This window comes from Trichosurus vulpecula, chromosome 2 (assembly GCF_011100635.1).
Source record: "Trichosurus vulpecula isolate mTriVul1 chromosome 2, mTriVul1.pri, whole genome shotgun sequence".
Lineage (NCBI taxonomy): Eukaryota > Metazoa > Chordata > Mammalia > Diprotodontia > Phalangeridae > Trichosurus > Trichosurus vulpecula.
Window position 1 is genome coordinate 330315304 of NC_050574.1, and position 15701 is coordinate 330331004.

At 42.6% G+C, this 15701-nt stretch overlaps 1 protein-coding gene across 1 annotated transcript in view; it reads left to right on the forward strand.

The window, feature by feature from the left end:
- SLC12A8 (solute carrier family 12 member 8) overlaps positions 1 to 15701 on the forward strand; it is a 156210-nt gene that overhangs the window by 120174 nt on the left and 20335 nt on the right. The window contains exon 8 of the mRNA XM_036744094.1: positions 10088 to 10234. Coding sequence (XP_036599989.1) covers positions 10088 to 10234 — 147 coding nt within the window. The remainder of the gene's footprint in view (positions 1 to 10087; positions 10235 to 15701) is intronic.

Genomic DNA, 15701 nt, shown 5'->3' on the forward strand with positions numbered 1-15701 from the left:
CTAAATTTTATGCTCCTGGTGCTTTGCGCCAGGCAGTGGCCCAGGGACCTTGGCATCACAAAGGAAAAGAAAGGCCCAGTCTTTAATTTCAAGGAGCTGCTAGATTCTGCACAGGGTGGTTGGTACAATGAAGTACATAAAGAGCTTTGTATTGTATCTACGAATTGTCATTTTAAAATTCAATTCAGTAAATTTTAATTAAATGCCAACTATATGGAGGGCCCTGCTCTGTAAGCTGGAGATAGATATGACACAGGCCCTCTCTTCCAGGAATTTACAGTCTTCAGGGGGAACGCACATAGATAGCAATGAAACCAAGAGAGAGATGAGTCCAAAGGAGAGGCCTAGGGAAAGCACTATAAGAAATTTGAGAAGGAAGAGATGCCTTTTGACCTGGGAAGAGAGAATTCAGAAAGGCTCTGTGGAGGAGCTGGCATCTGGATTAAGTCTTGGATAAAAGGAGGGGCTTCAACAGATGGAGATGGAGATGGGGGCGTTCTCGTCTAGACTTGGAAGGATGAGGCTACCATTTAGTGATAGTCTGCTCTCCATCACCAATGGTCACAGGAAGGAAAAACCTTGGAGGGCGAAATCTATAAGGAATCAAAACCCTTTACTCTAACCAGTGGTTCCAATCTCTACCATCAGCAACCCTTTCTCCAGAGCTTTGCGCAGGGCTGCTGTGATTTTCCCGTCCTTCCCTTGCCCCTACCCACTCTCTGAGGAAGAGGCCAGTGAACAGAGAAAGGAGGGGAGTGAACAAGAAGAGGAAGGACCTTAGAGATAGGGTGATGGCAAAGACCCCAACTAGGGTGGAGGCTATGGGCTATGGTATGAGCCCTGTTCTGACTTCTCCAGGACATTGTGCTCCCATGGAAAGTCTTTGTGGTGCCCAGTGTTTTTCTTGGCTGGGCAAGAGCCCCTTTATTTTCAGATTTAGAGCACCGTGCACTGAGAGGAAGGGTAACAAGATTAGTGAATTCTGTACATTCCACAGTGGCATGTTTTAAAAAACAGGTTTTCAGCAAGCCTCATCTGGCACCATTGGAAACTCAAGCCTTGAAGATATCTTAGTATTTCTCAGCGAGCTCCCTAACAGTCCCTTCTTCCCTCCTTGAGTTCCTAGAAGAAGAGAGGGGCCTGAGATGCCCTTCTAATTTAAGAGAAGCTCAGTGGGGTAAAACATTCTCACTAGCCATTTAATTCCTGGGCTTATTAGGTTTAGGCTTATTACCTTTTCCCTTCTGTGGGGTGAGTTGCAAGGAAACTATTCCTGGTCTTCATGAGAGAGAATACAAGTGAAACTCCCTCCCCTTCCTCTTCTCATTCTCCCTCTTCTTCTTCTTGTTCAGTCATTTTCAGTTGTGTCTGACTCTACTGGAATAGTTTGCCATTTCCTTCTCCAGCTCATTTTATCGATGAGGAAACAGGCATACATGGTTAAGTGACTTGCCCAGGGTCTCACAGCTGAAGTGTCTGAGGCCAGATTTAAACTCAGAAAGAGGAGTCTTCTTGACTTGAGGGCTGGCACGCTATACACTGTGTCGCTTAACTGCTCTAGGCTCCCTCAGGTTCCCATTTCCTCCCCCTTCTCACCTCTCCATTTAGGAAAACCTAATCAATGAAAATTTGTAAGTTGTACAACAGTCAAATTAGGGAAGGATTGTTCATGATAAAAAAGGATTCTTTCCAGTCTGTCCCTAAGCACAACTGTGGAGAAGCCAATTGTCCTCAGGGGTCCCCAGGTTCCTTTTTTTTAACTTTCCCTCCTGCCTAAAACTGAACATCATGTGCCAGGGACTACCCAATCTCCCTCTCCATCCCTCTATCAAACCAAGCCTTGGAAAAGGAGTTGATATTAGTCATTTATCTCTTAATGCAAATGAGATCCCTCTCCCAGGGATATTTTCAATTTAAGTCTTGTCTCTAATTAGGAAATAAAAAATTTTCTCCTTTTCAGATGAAAGTAATTGCAGGCACGTATGAACAAATGGAGAGACATATTCTGGGAGCAAAGGGACCTTCTTCCCCCTTAAATTTCCTCAGGGAGAAGGCTACTGGCTATACCTTTGTAGAATTATAGATTCTCAGAGTCAGAAGAGACCTCAGGTTTTAAATTACCATATAATGCAGGCATATTCTCTATGATATCCCTTATGAGTAGTCATCTAGCCGTGACTCGACCACCTGAGAGAGCATGATACGGTAGAAAGAAAGTTAGCTTTAGAGGTTGCTGTTCAGTCGGCCAGTCGTGTCCGACTCTTCATAACCCCATTTGGGGTTTCATTAGCAAAGATACCAGAGGGTTTTGCCGTTTCTTTCTCCAGATGAGGAAACTGAGGCAAACAGGGTTAAGTGACTCACCCAGGGTTACATAGCTAGGAAGTGTCTGAGGCCACATTTGAACTCAGGTCTTCCTGATTCCAGGTCTGGTGCTCTATTTACTGCACCACCTAGCTGACCTAAAGTTAGAGGATGTAGGTTCAGATCCCATGTCTTATACCTACTGCCTGTGTGACCATGGCAGAATCACTTAACCTCGCTAGACCTCAGTTTCCACATCAGTAAAACTGGACTAGAGGGCCTCTAAAGTCCCTCTCAGCTTTAAGTCTATGATCCTATGGCCTATAGTGATGAGGAACTCATTACTGCACAAGGCAGCCCAATCCATTGTCAGATAGTTCTTCCTATTGAGAAATTCTTCAATGCAGTGAACTGAAATCATTATTCTCCCTGGAGCTGCCACACTGGTCCTAATCCTCTCCTCTGGAGCTATAGAGATTAAGACTATTTCCTCTCATTTGAAACATCCTCAATTCCTTAAATTGATCCTTATATCAGACAGTTTTTTGCCCCTGCATTATTCTAGTCCACCTACACACCTTTAGTTTGTCAGCATTCTTAAAATGTGGTCCCCAGAACAGAACACAACTCTCAAGAAGTGGTCTGATGAGGCAGGTGGTTTCCACTCTATCATTTTTGTAAGGCTGACCTTGTTTCTTTTTATAACAGAATTCACTAGAGAGTCTCTATGAACCTTTAAAAGGCTGCAATCTAAATGAAAGAGCCTTAGCAGCCCACCATGAACAGGAAGAGGGCAGAACCAAATAAACAGGGATAGATAAAAAAAAATTCTATCAAAGGAAGGACCATGGAATCTCTACGGGTGGAAATTCCATGCTCAAATCATACAGATGTGACAGGAGGGCTAGACTAAAGATCCCTTGACCAGGATAAGGAAATTGAGATGGAAATGTTTAATGAAGTTGGGAAAGCTTCTAAAATAGGCCAGATAGGAGGAATGGGGAGAAATTAGTTACAGACACACACACACACACACACACACACACACACACACAGACACTAGTTCATTTAGGAAGAGATGTGGAGAAAAGCTTTCTAGATAGGAGAAATGACTGCTTCCTGACACAGGTAGATATAGAGCCCACAAAAAACGGAAATATACAGCTTTGGGTTCTGAGTAGTGAACAGGAACTGGTACAGGAAATATCTGTGGGTGAGCTATGACAAACCTATCCTAGGCAACTCCCCCAAAGCAGACTCCTCGGCAGCCGGCTCTTGGGGATTTCCACTGCCACCACCCAGGAGAATTCCAGAAGAGGGGAAGAATCTCTTTCCTTTGAAGACTGTGACCTTGGGACCTTCCCCTTGACTTTTCCTTGGCTCCCATCTTCTACAATAGCACCTAGGGCAAAGCACAGTGGAATTGGAATCAGACAACCTGGGTTCAAAGCCCAGCTGTGCTAAGCTAGAACTTTTGTGATCCGGTCAAATCACTTAACCTCTCTGGGCCTCAATTTCCTCGTGGGTAAAACGAAGGAGTTGGATTGGATGACTTCTAACGTGTCTTATAGTTTCTAGTGTCTCACAACTAGTAGATGCTTGTCATTGTTCAGTTGATCAGTTGTGTCCAACTGTTCCGATACAGTCCATAGATTTTTCTTGGCAGAGATACTGGACTGGTTTGCCATTTCCTTCTCCAGTAGATTAAGGAAAAGAGACGTTAAGTGACTTGCCCAGGGTCACACAGCTAGTCATTGTCTGAGGTCAGATTTGAACTCAGGTCTTCCTGATTCCAGTAGATGCTTAGCAAATGCTTATTGACTGATGATAGGTGATAATAATAATAGCTAACGTTTATATAATACTTACTAGATGCCATGCGCTGTGCTAGCTCTTTATAATTATTACCTCATTTGATCCTCACAACAAACCTGGGAGGTAGGTGCTACTATTTACATTTTACAGATGGGGGAAATGAGGCAAACAGAGGTTAAGTGGCTTACCCAGGTCACGCAAAAAGTAAGCATCTGAGGTTAGATTTGAACTCAGGTCTTCCTGACTCCAGGCCCACTGCTGTGTCTCCTGCTTTATTTAGCTGACTGATTGATAAGGAGAGAGGATTGTGTGCCCATGTCTCTTCCTACCTCCATCCCTCTACATGGGGCTCAGCTGCAGCATTCTCCCTTGATTTCCCTGGACATTGAGGAAGCAAGACCATATTCAATTCAACAAGCTTCTTAAGTGTCCTCTGAAATGACCTCCAATTTAAGTCGTACGTGTCTTATTTGTACATGGGTGTCTCTCCCATTAGAATGTGAGCTCCTTGGGGGCAGGGACTGTGTTTGCCTTTCTTTGTATCCCTAGCTCTTAGGATCATGCCTGGCACATAAGGAGTGCCTAATAAATGACTGGTGATTTATGGACAAACCTATCATGGGCAAGGCATTATCCTGGATACTGAGTACAAAGATGAAAAATGACAGAGTCCCTGTCCTCATGGAGCTTCTAGTCTAGGCAAGGTCTGGGACGTGTAAACTAGTAATCCTGATACAAGATAGAATAAGGCAAATGAATAGAAGAGATCATATAGAGAGGCAGGAGAGATTCAGAGAAGGGGAATCACCTCCAGTTGGGGGTTAAGGAATCAGGGAAAGGCTTTTTAGAAGAGGTGACATGAGCCAGACCTTGAAGGAAGGCAAAGATGAGACAAGAATTCATTTAAGACATAGGTGACAACATATTTAAATATATCAAGGTGAAAGAGATCAGGAGGAGTCTGGAGAATGCCTAGTAGTTCAGTCACATTTGGCAGAAACATAAATATATGAAAGAAGAGTGGTGAGACACAGGACTGGGGAGCTAGAATAGGAGAAGGGGCTTGAATACCAAAACAAGGAGTTGACCTTTTGTCCTGTAGGTAGTTGGGAGCTATTGAAGATTCCTGGACAGGGGAGTAACGTTAAGAAGATTATTTTGGTTACTGTGCGAAGGATAAATTGGAGGAGGTAGGATAGAGAACACAGAGAGGGAGGCTACTACCATAGTCCAAGAGATAACTAGGGTAGAAGTCAATATGAGTGAAAAAAGATGTGTGATATGAAAGAGGTTGTAGAAGTAGGAACAATAGGAAGGAAGAATCAAAGGAGAAAGGTGGTGGCTCCAAGAAAGAGAGGGAAGTGAGGAGGTGGGTCAGGGTTTGGAAGCAAGATGGTAGATTCAATTGTTATTATATGTTTTGTTAACAAAAGACCCCCAGGCCCATAAAGAGACCTGAAATGAAACAGAGTGCCGTCACAGATTACAAGGCGTTTATGGTCGGAGAAGAGGCTTGTAGGCAGGAGAAGATCCTACAAGGGAGCAGAGAGGGAGAGTTCTCAGCTGTTCAAAGGGGAGTGGAAAAAGGGTGAGATCGTATACTTTCTTTTGAAAGCCTTTTGAGTAGGGGGAGGGGTATATATGTTAAGGGAGAAGTAGACACAATAAGCCCGGCTGCATGATGTTTAGAAGTCTCGAGTAAGGTCTTGAGTCTGCAGCTTTTGCTCAAGGTTGCCCTTGAGCTGATCAAGGCTGGTTCTGTGGTTTCTGGCAGCTAGAGGCATCTCCAAATTTAGCTAGAGTTCACTCGCAAAGGATCACTGGTATGTCAAGCAGCTCTGAGCCTCAGAAATCCTCCTCATTGGCCAGTTGTTGCATAACTCCATTGTCCTGCTCCCCTGTAAAGAAGGGAAGCTCCAATGTATCTAACAAGTTATTGCACTCATTACAGAGCCCATGTCCACAGTCACTATGTCTCATCCCTCAGTTTATAAGCACTCTGAGAGCAGCAGCTGAGTCTTTTTCGTCTTTGGATCAGCATAGTGCCCTTGCATATAGTAGGTGTTTAAGAAATGCTGGTTGACATTTGAGTTTGAGGTGTGGACAAGATATTTAGGAGGAGACAGCCGGTAAGTTATTAGAAATGGAGACTGGAACCTAGAGAAGAAGTGAGGGCAGTGGGGAGGAGATCTAGATTTGGGAGTCATCTGTCTAGAGGGGCAATTAAAGCTAGAGGAGTGAATGAGATACTCAATGGAAAAGTTAGAGAGAAGAAAAGAAAGCTGAGGACGGTTTTAGGGTGGAGGAAGAGAAAGTGTGGCTAGGGAGATAAGGAGAAAACTCCTCCCACCCCCCAAAAAGCATTGTTATTGAAGTCCTGAGAGGAGAGAATATCGAGGAGAGGAATGGTCTATAGTGTTAAATACTACAGAGAGGTCAAGGTGAAGGAGGATTAGGATTGGGAAAAGATTATTGAATTTAGCTACTAAGAAGTAATTGGTGATTTTAGAGAAGAGTTGCTTCAGTTGGAGGAACCCTTCTTAAATAGGGTTTACAGAGTAAGGAGTGAAAAAAATAAAAGTGGGGGTAGGGGTGGGTTTGGCAATAAGGAAGAGATAAGACCTAAAGGAACAGGAAGATAAAGGGAAGGTATTTCTAGGGAAAAGGAGGCCTGAGCTTATTTGTGGGAAGAGGAGAAGGTGCCAGTAGACCATGAGAGGATGGAGACAAAATGATGGTGTGGGAATGATTGCCCGACTAAAGCTCTGGAAATAGGAGGAGAGGTGATTAAGGATGCAGGTAGGAGAATCTACCTTTGCAAAAAGGAATGCCATTTCATCCTTGGTGATCAGAAGGAAGGAAGAGAGAATGGATGTAGATACAGATTTTGAGCCATGGAAGAAGGGAAATGGCAGAGCTCATATTGGAGGGCCCCACACTTCTTAAAGATTATCTACTGAGAAACAGTGGGGGTGGGGTAGAGTTGGGTACTTGAAGAAAGAGAAAATAGTTTGGAACAGCTGCTGGGGGAGTGTGATAGGAAAACCATGAGGTGAATAAAAGGATATCTAGAAGCTGAAATTTAACTTACCTAGCATCAATTTGTAGTGGACCTCATCAGTCAAATTTGTGGTAGAGGAAAAGAGAAGGCTGAGAATGGAGGCTACACAGGGTAGCAAGGTGGTGCAGTGGATAGAGCATTGTCCCTGGAGTCAGAAGGACCTGAGTTCAATTCTGGCCTCAGACACTTACCAGTTATGTGACCCTGGACAAGTCACATAACGCTAGTTGCCCCCCAAAAAAGTTGGAGAGAGAGAGAGAGAGATTGAGAGGGAGAGAGAGAGATAATGAATGGGGCTACCCAGGGTTGCATAGAAGTGAGTGAGAACATTAGAGGGGCAAAGGCAGAGAACTGGATGTCACCAAAATGACGGACCATTTGACCAATATGTGAAGAAAGGGAATGAGACTAAAAGAGATAACATTGAATGATGGTAACAAGTCAAGGGTCTGGAAGCAGCAGACCACCTCATCCTATGGTTCTAGGATATGAAGGAAGAATCAGGCAACATGAGATTGTCCAAGACTTCGGTGCCGTCAGGTGAAGGCTAGATTTCAGTTGTTTTCGTCAGGAGATGGAAGGAGTGGGAGCCTGAGGATTAAAGAGAGTTGTTTCGCTGTAGAGTGAGCTTGAAAAGGGCACAGCAGCAGGTTCTTTCTGTCTGTGCCCCACAGGTCTTACCTCCAAGTCCAGGCCAGGCTGCTTTTCAGGGCCTTTTTGAGAGTCTGAGCACTGGTAACAGTCCCCCATTGTCCTATTCACAGAAACCTCTTTGAGCTGGTGGCCCTCTTTCCTAAATCCACTGTGCCTGGAAAAATTCCACACAGTGAGTGGTCCCTACTTGTAATCCTTTTCTAACTCACTGATCAATATTCCTTTCTGGCTACCCTAGAAATCCCTCCCGTCCGCATCAAATTATTTGGCTTTCTGATTCCCAGTTTCTATAAACAACTTCCTTTTGTTGAAATATGCTTAGAGATCTCTGGTGCTCTGCCCTTACACTTGGAACCCTAAAGTTCAATACCTTTTATTCTTTAATCCTGCACCCCCTACCCCCATATCCTGTTCTTAGCACCTTCTTCCTGACTCTAAGTTGGTTGTCCCAGATTGTTTGCTCTTGAAAACATTAGCATTCTTAAAACCCATTTAAAAAAATAAGTTTTATTGAAGCCTTTAAAAGAATATATTGTAGTCATTTCCTGATGTAACACCCTCCTACCTCACTGCCTCCCCCATTGACCCTTCCCTTGTAAGAAAGAAACAATCAAACAAAAATTTCTGATAAAGCAATTGTGGCTGACTGAGGATGCAGCATTCTGAATCTATGCTGCACTACCCTTCTTCTGAGAGGAGGGAATTGTGTTTCATCATCTGTCAAAACTCACAATTACGTTACAGTTGTTTCTGATTTTCAGACAGAGAAATATTTTTGTTCAGTCATTTCAGTCGTGTCTGAACCCCATTTGGGATTTTCTTAGTAAAGATACTAGAGTGGTTTGCTATGTCCTTCTCTAGCTCATTTTACAGATGAAGAAACTGAGGCAAACAGGGTTAAGTGACTTGCCCAGAGTCACACAGCTAGTAAGTATCTGAGGCCAGGTTTGAACTCATGAAAATGAGTCTTCCTGACTCCAGGTGTGGCACTCTATCCACTGTGTCACTTAGCTTCCCAGAGATACATTTGGGTACGTACATTTTGAGGGACAAGGGAAGATTCTCTACTGAACCATCACCCAACTTTCTATATTGCTTTTCAGTTTACAAAATGCTTTCCTCACAAACAACCATATGAAGTAGGCGATTTCAGCATTATCACCCCCATGTTACTTGCCTGAGTCATTCATATTGTAAATGGGCAGAGGTGAGACTCTGCCTCTGGTCTCCCGTGTCCAAGCTCAGTGCTCTTGCCAATACATCATGTGAAAAGTAATTTTAAAAAGCTAATTAGACACACCATTCAGTTGCACCAGAGCCAAAGCAATCCATCCCAAGGTTCCATTCATTTACAGACAATAGGACCCTAACAAAAATGCAGGCACTAATTAGTAAGGAAAAATGAAATATCTCCACTTTAAAAGATAGCTCACACAGACACACACAGACACACACACAAGACTCGAGACAATAAAAACACTGTATTGGAAACTTGGAAAGAATTTATGCCATGTGACAAAAAGCACAGGCACAGTAGGTAGAGGGAAGGGAGGGAGGTGATGCTGGCTAGCAAAGTAGAGAATCCTGTACAGGCCAAAAGATGTCTTTACTGCAAGGAGGAAGCTTGTCCCAGTGGGGGGAAAACAGAATGCCATAACACAGGTACAAAGTCAATATTCAAAAGGCTGTAAAGAATGGTAGGAACATCTTACAAGTGATTCCAAAGCCAAAAAGCCAGAGCTAGAGAATCATTGAGAATCCTGAGCAAATGTTGAGCAAGTGTGATCTCAGGGATGCAGAAGAGCTAAAGCCTCAGTTCTTCCTGGAGAAGATACTCAAAAGCTGTCAACCCATCAGCTATGCGAGGACAAAAGTCACACAGGAGAGGCAGGCATGGATGGGTTGCAATCTGCACCACTGGAAAGAACATCCATTGAAGAGATAAATCCATTTGAGAAACACATCAGTAGAATGTAAGTTCCTTTGGCGCAAGGGCTGTTTTGTTTTTGTCTTTTGATTCCTAGTATCCAGCCCAGTGCTTGGAACATAGTAGGCCATACATACAGGTGTGTGACTTAGGGGTGGCCCTCTCCACTGGACCTAGAGGGTTGCAAGGTCAAGGAGCCAGGGTAGCCATTACAGGATGGTGATTGGGGTGGGACATGAGCTTCTTCATGATTCTGGAGTTGGCTGGGTGGATTTGCTCTCAAATGTAAATCATTCATTCTCTCCCTCTCTGGTCTTTTCTTCCAGGTGTCTTTAGTGGGCTTCCTGTTCCTCTTGGGGCTGTACATCTCATCGCTGGCCTCCTGTATGGGGGGTCTGTATGGAGCCCCCCGTATACTGCAATGTATTGCTCAAGAGAAAGTGGTCCCAGCATTGACATTTCTAGGGCATGGGGTGAGTCGTATGCTGGGGCAAAAATGTGACAGAGATGATGTTTGCATTGACCTCTCCAGAGAGGCAGCGATATTTTAGGTGTCTTCAGTATTGGCCACAGGCCTACAGATTGGGAGTTATAAAGGGTCTTGGAAACAGATAGTTCATTCTCATTTTATAGAAGAGAAAAAAGGATCCCAGAGAAGTTACATAAGTTACCTAAGGTCACATAGGTTGTATAAGCAAAACTGAGATTCAAACCCATGTTCTTCCAAATCCAAGGCTCTTTCCAGTGTACCACACTGCCTTGTGAATAAATAGATCCCTCCACCCCCAACACACACACCTTTTGGGAAAAGTTTCTAGGTTATATGGATCAATGACATTTTATACTAGAATGTGATGGTCATTTAACTCGGTTCAATTCACCGGCTGATTTATGCTGGGTTGAGAGAAAACCCCAGAGGAAATCCTTCCAAAGATTTATATGGGAGTCAGAGAATTTAACTCCTACCCTCCAGCCCACTTGTCATTGCAGCCAATAAAAGGAGTTTTCTTTTCTTTTCTCACTACTGGATTGGTCCTGATCCGGTTAGCACACTTCTTCATTTCTGTCCAGCTCTGTGCCTTGGACAGACAGGGGACTCACTGAGCATTCTACTTGGACACAGAAGGCCTGGCCTTGAGTCTTAATCCTGCTACTTCTTAGCTGTGTGACTTTGAGCAAGTCACTTGACCTCTCTGGGCCTCGGTTTCTTCATCTGTAAAATGGGGGTAACAACATGTACGCTCAACTCATGGGGTTCTCTGTGTAATCAAGAGCCCCGAGATAAAATGCTTCCCCACTGACATGCCCACGGTCACAAAGGAGATGGTGAAGGAGAAAATCAGTCAATCCACAAGCATTTATTAAATGCTTACTATGTTTCAGACACTGTGCTAGGCAATAAAGAAAAGGTGAAAAGAGACCCTTTCCTCAAAGAACTTACATTCCTTTTGGTTTTTTTTTTAACATTCATTTAAAAAAATTTTGAGTTCCAAATTTTCTCCCTCCCTCCCTTCCCCCTTCCTAAAAGGTAAAAATTTTAAATAGATTATATATGTGCAATCATGTAAAACATATTTCCATATTCATCATGTTATGAAAGAAGAAACAGACCAAAAAGAAAAAAAACATGAAAAAGATAAAGAAAATGAAAATAGTATACTTCAGTCTGCATTCAGACTCCATCAGAAGAACTTACATTCTGATGGCATAAACAGCATGTAGGGCAGCTGGGTGGTGCAGTGGATAGAGCACTGGACTTGGAGTCAAGAAGACTCAGCTCCCTGAGTTCAAATCTGGCCTCAGACACTTAACTAGCTATGTGACCCTGGGCAAGTCATTTAACCCTGTTTGCCTCAATTTCCTCATTTGTAAAATGAACTACAGAAGGAAATGGTAAACCACTCCAATATCTTTGCCAAGAAAACCCCAAATGGGTCATGAAGAGTCAGACACGACTGAAACAGCTCAACAACAACAAACAACGTGTACACACACAGGTATATACAGATACCTACAGAAATAGAAACAAGATGACTTTAGAGGAAAAGGCCGTAGTAGCTTTGGGGGCTGGGAAAGACCTCCTGCAGAAGGTGGCTATTGAGGGAGTCTTGAAAGCCGGGGATTCTAAGAGGGGAAGGTGAGTGAGGGGTGCCTCGCAGGCATAGGGATTGGCCAGTGCAAGGGCAGAGCTGGGAAAGGGGGTGTCACGAACGAGAAAGAACAAGAGGCCAGGATTGTGGCAGGATGGTAGAGTGTGGGGAGGGGAGCCATGGGACAGAAGACTGGCAAGATAGGCTGGATCCAAGTTGTAAAAAGCTTTAAATGCCAAGTAAGAGGAACTTACCGCGTATCCTCGAAATAATAGGAATTTACTGAGGAGGGGATGATGTGGTCAGACTTTCATTTTAGGAAAATGGTGGTTGAGTGGAGGATGGTCTGGAGCAGGGAGAGACTTAGGGGGAAGAGGGGATGATTAGGAAGTTCTTTCAATGGTCAGATTAAGAGGTGTTGGAGATGTAAACTACAGAAGTGTGTGTGTACTCTGGTAGAGAGATAAGATGTATGTGATCGATGTTGTGGAGACTGAAGTGATAAAGTTTGGTACCTGACTGGCTAATTGGGGTGAGAGGTGAGGAGTAGAGGATGATGGCAAAGTTTCGAACCCGGGTCATTAGAAGGATGCTGCTTCTCTCATAGTAACAGGGAAGCTCAGAAGAAAGTGGGGGAAAAGGAAGGAGAGAGAATAAACTCTGCTATAGGAGTGTTGCTGCTGAGAAGTCTATGGGAAGTCCAGTTTGAAACGTCCAAGGCAGTTGGTGATGCAGACCTGGAGAAAGACTAAGACTGAATTAATCAGCAAGTATTTATCAGGTGCTTACAGTGTGCCAGGCACTCTGATAGTCACTAGGGATACAAAGCGCAAAGAATGAAATAATCTCTCCTGGCCTTATGGAGATCTGGGAATCATCTGCAAAGAGGTGATAATTGGACCCATGGGAGCTGATGAGCTCACCAAGTGAGGGAGCGTGGAGAGAAAATGTGTGGCCCACATTAATGAGATCACAGATCCGTGGAAATCTTGCAATATTTTCAGTTATTTTCTGGAAGAAGCAGAAGTTTATCTAATTTGCCAAGCAGTTTGTAGCCATTGGATTCTTTGCGTTAGAACTGGTTGCTAGTGGTAACCATTCAATGTCCATTTCTACCCCTAACTCAGCATAAGTCTTGATGGGGCTTGAGGGGGGGAGTTTCGAGCAAATTAAAAAAGCAATTAAAATGAAAAAAAATCTGATCGAGAGAAAGGCAGTCTCAAGATTTTGCACATGCCAGTAACATTGTGCTGCTTTATAACACACTGTTTTCTTTTGGCATTATGTGGATGAAGTCAGGAAGAAATAGGAGCAGAGGAATGAATCAATGAGATGCTGTCTTTATTTCTTCCTAGGCATTTACTTCCCATGCCATCATATAGAGGGAGAGATTTTAGAAAAAGACAAACTAACACTTGTCCATGGATTAGCTGTAGACAGAGATAGCCTGGGCTCTGTTACTAAGGAGAACAAAGATATGAGCAAGCAATGAAGAAATGATGCACCACATTCTTGAAGCATCAGAGTCATAGACGTGCCATAGACAAGGGGCTTTTTTGACTTGAAGCTTCAAGATTCAGATGAGTTCAAAGAAATTTCTACTAAAGCTTGGGAATAAGACTCGGATCATTTTAAATAGAAGTAAATAATAAAAATCAATGGAAATAGGACCAAACAGGAGACAGAGAGCATCATGAGATGTAAATTGGATAATTTTGATCATATTAAATTAAAAAGATTTTACATGAATAAAGCCAATTTAACCAAAGTTAGAAGGAAAGCAGAAAACTGGAGGAAAATTTTCTAGCAAGTATTTCTGATAAAGGCCTCATTTCTCAAATATATAGAGAACTGAGTCATTTTATAAGAATACATGTCATTCCCCAATTGGTAAATCGTCAAAGGATATGAAGAGGCAGTTTTCATACAAAGAAATCAAAGCGATCTATAGTCATTTGAAAAAATGCTCCAACTCTATTGATGGGTGAAATGCAAATTAAAACAGTTCTTGAGGTACTATCAGAATGTCTAATATGACAGAAAATGAAAATGATAAATGTTGGAGGGGATGTGGGAGAACTGGGACACTAAAGCACTGTTAGTGGAGTTGTGAACTGATCCAATCTTGTCACCTGGTCCTCCTTGAGAATGAAGGATGAAAACAAATTGGAGAACAGTTTGAAACTATGCCCAAAGGGCTTTGAAACGGTGCATATCCTTTGATCCAGCAATACCATTACTAGGTCTGTATCCCAAAGAGATTTTTTTAAAAAAAGGAAAAGGACATATTTGTACAAGAGTATTTATAGCAGTTCTTTTTTGTGGTGTCTAAGAATTGGAAATTGAGGAGATGCCCATCAATTGGGGAATGGCTGAACAAGCTGCAGTATATGATTGTGATGGAATACTATTGTGTTATAAGAAAGGACAAGCAGGATGATTTCCGAAAAACCTGGAAAGACTCACGTGAACTGATACAGAGTGAAGTGAGCAGAACCAGGACAACAGTGTACACAGGACTAGCAATATTGTGTGATGATCAACTACGAATGACTTAGCTATTCTCAGCACTGCAGTGATCCAAGACAGTCCCAAAGGACTCATGATGAAAAATGCTATCCACCTCCAGAGAAAGAACTGATAGAGTCTGACTATAGATTGAAGCATACTATTTCTTCCTTTTTTCCTTCCTTCCTTCTTTCCTTCCTTCCTTCCTTCCTTCCTTCCTTCCTTCCTTCCTTCCTTCCTTCCTTCCTCTAGTTTTCTTCCATAAAATGACTAATATGGAAATATGTTTTACATGATTGCACATGTATAACCTATACCAGATTGTTTACTGTCTTGGGGGTGGGGAGAGAGAGAATTTGGAATTAAAAATTTTAAAAAGAATATTAAAAATTGTTTTGTAATTGGGAAAAATTTTACCTGAAGTTCTTCTATAACTTTAATTTTTTAAATTATGTTTAGATACATTAAGGTTTTTTTTAAAAGCCTAGTTGAGTAGATGTTAATCCTCTATCTTAGTTAGCCATATGTATGGGAAGCAGGGCTGTTTGGACCATGAGGCCATCACCAAAACACTACCATTCATCTGTTAGCACATTATTCTCCTTAAAGATAGGAGCCTCTTGGATGCTCTCTTTGCACTTTCTAACCTATAAGGGCACAATAAAGATCACGATCTCATTAACAACAATTTCACAGAAGGCTCCTAAAACATTAGGACAGTAAGGAATCTTAGAGATCATATGACCCAGCTTCATAATTTTGCAAATGGAGAAACTGACCGGAACAAATATGAATACACATTCATACCATAGCAAATCTAGGTTCATTAGTTCACATTTCCTGTTCCTTCCTCCTCTGTACCAGGTAGGTGACAGGGCATTGTTCAAGTTAGAAGTTCTAAATGGGTCCAGCTCGAATGCAAGTCAAGACATCACCCTCATGATGTCATTGGTTCTCCTTGAGAACAAAGGATGAGCGACAACAACAAATGTGTCACATCTCTGTAGTCAGAGGTTGGCGGCTAGCTCTTGTGCTCTTCAGTTTTCCCGTATGTAATAAGGGAAGAATAATTATTTTCCTTCTATATCTACTAAGAATTTGGGGTTAGAAGGTCAGGAAAGAGGTAAGATATAGGAAAAACGAAAATGTGGTAGGAATGTGCTTCTCTCGCATTAATTCAATTTCTGAAAGGCTTGTCAAGTGCCTGCTATGCACATGGCACTGTACTAGGTGATGGGGATATAAAGACAAAAATTGAATAGTGCCTGCCCTCAAGGAGCTTATAGTCCATTGAGGATTATAATGTACACAGATAAGTAAGTACAAAATGGATTTTGTCACG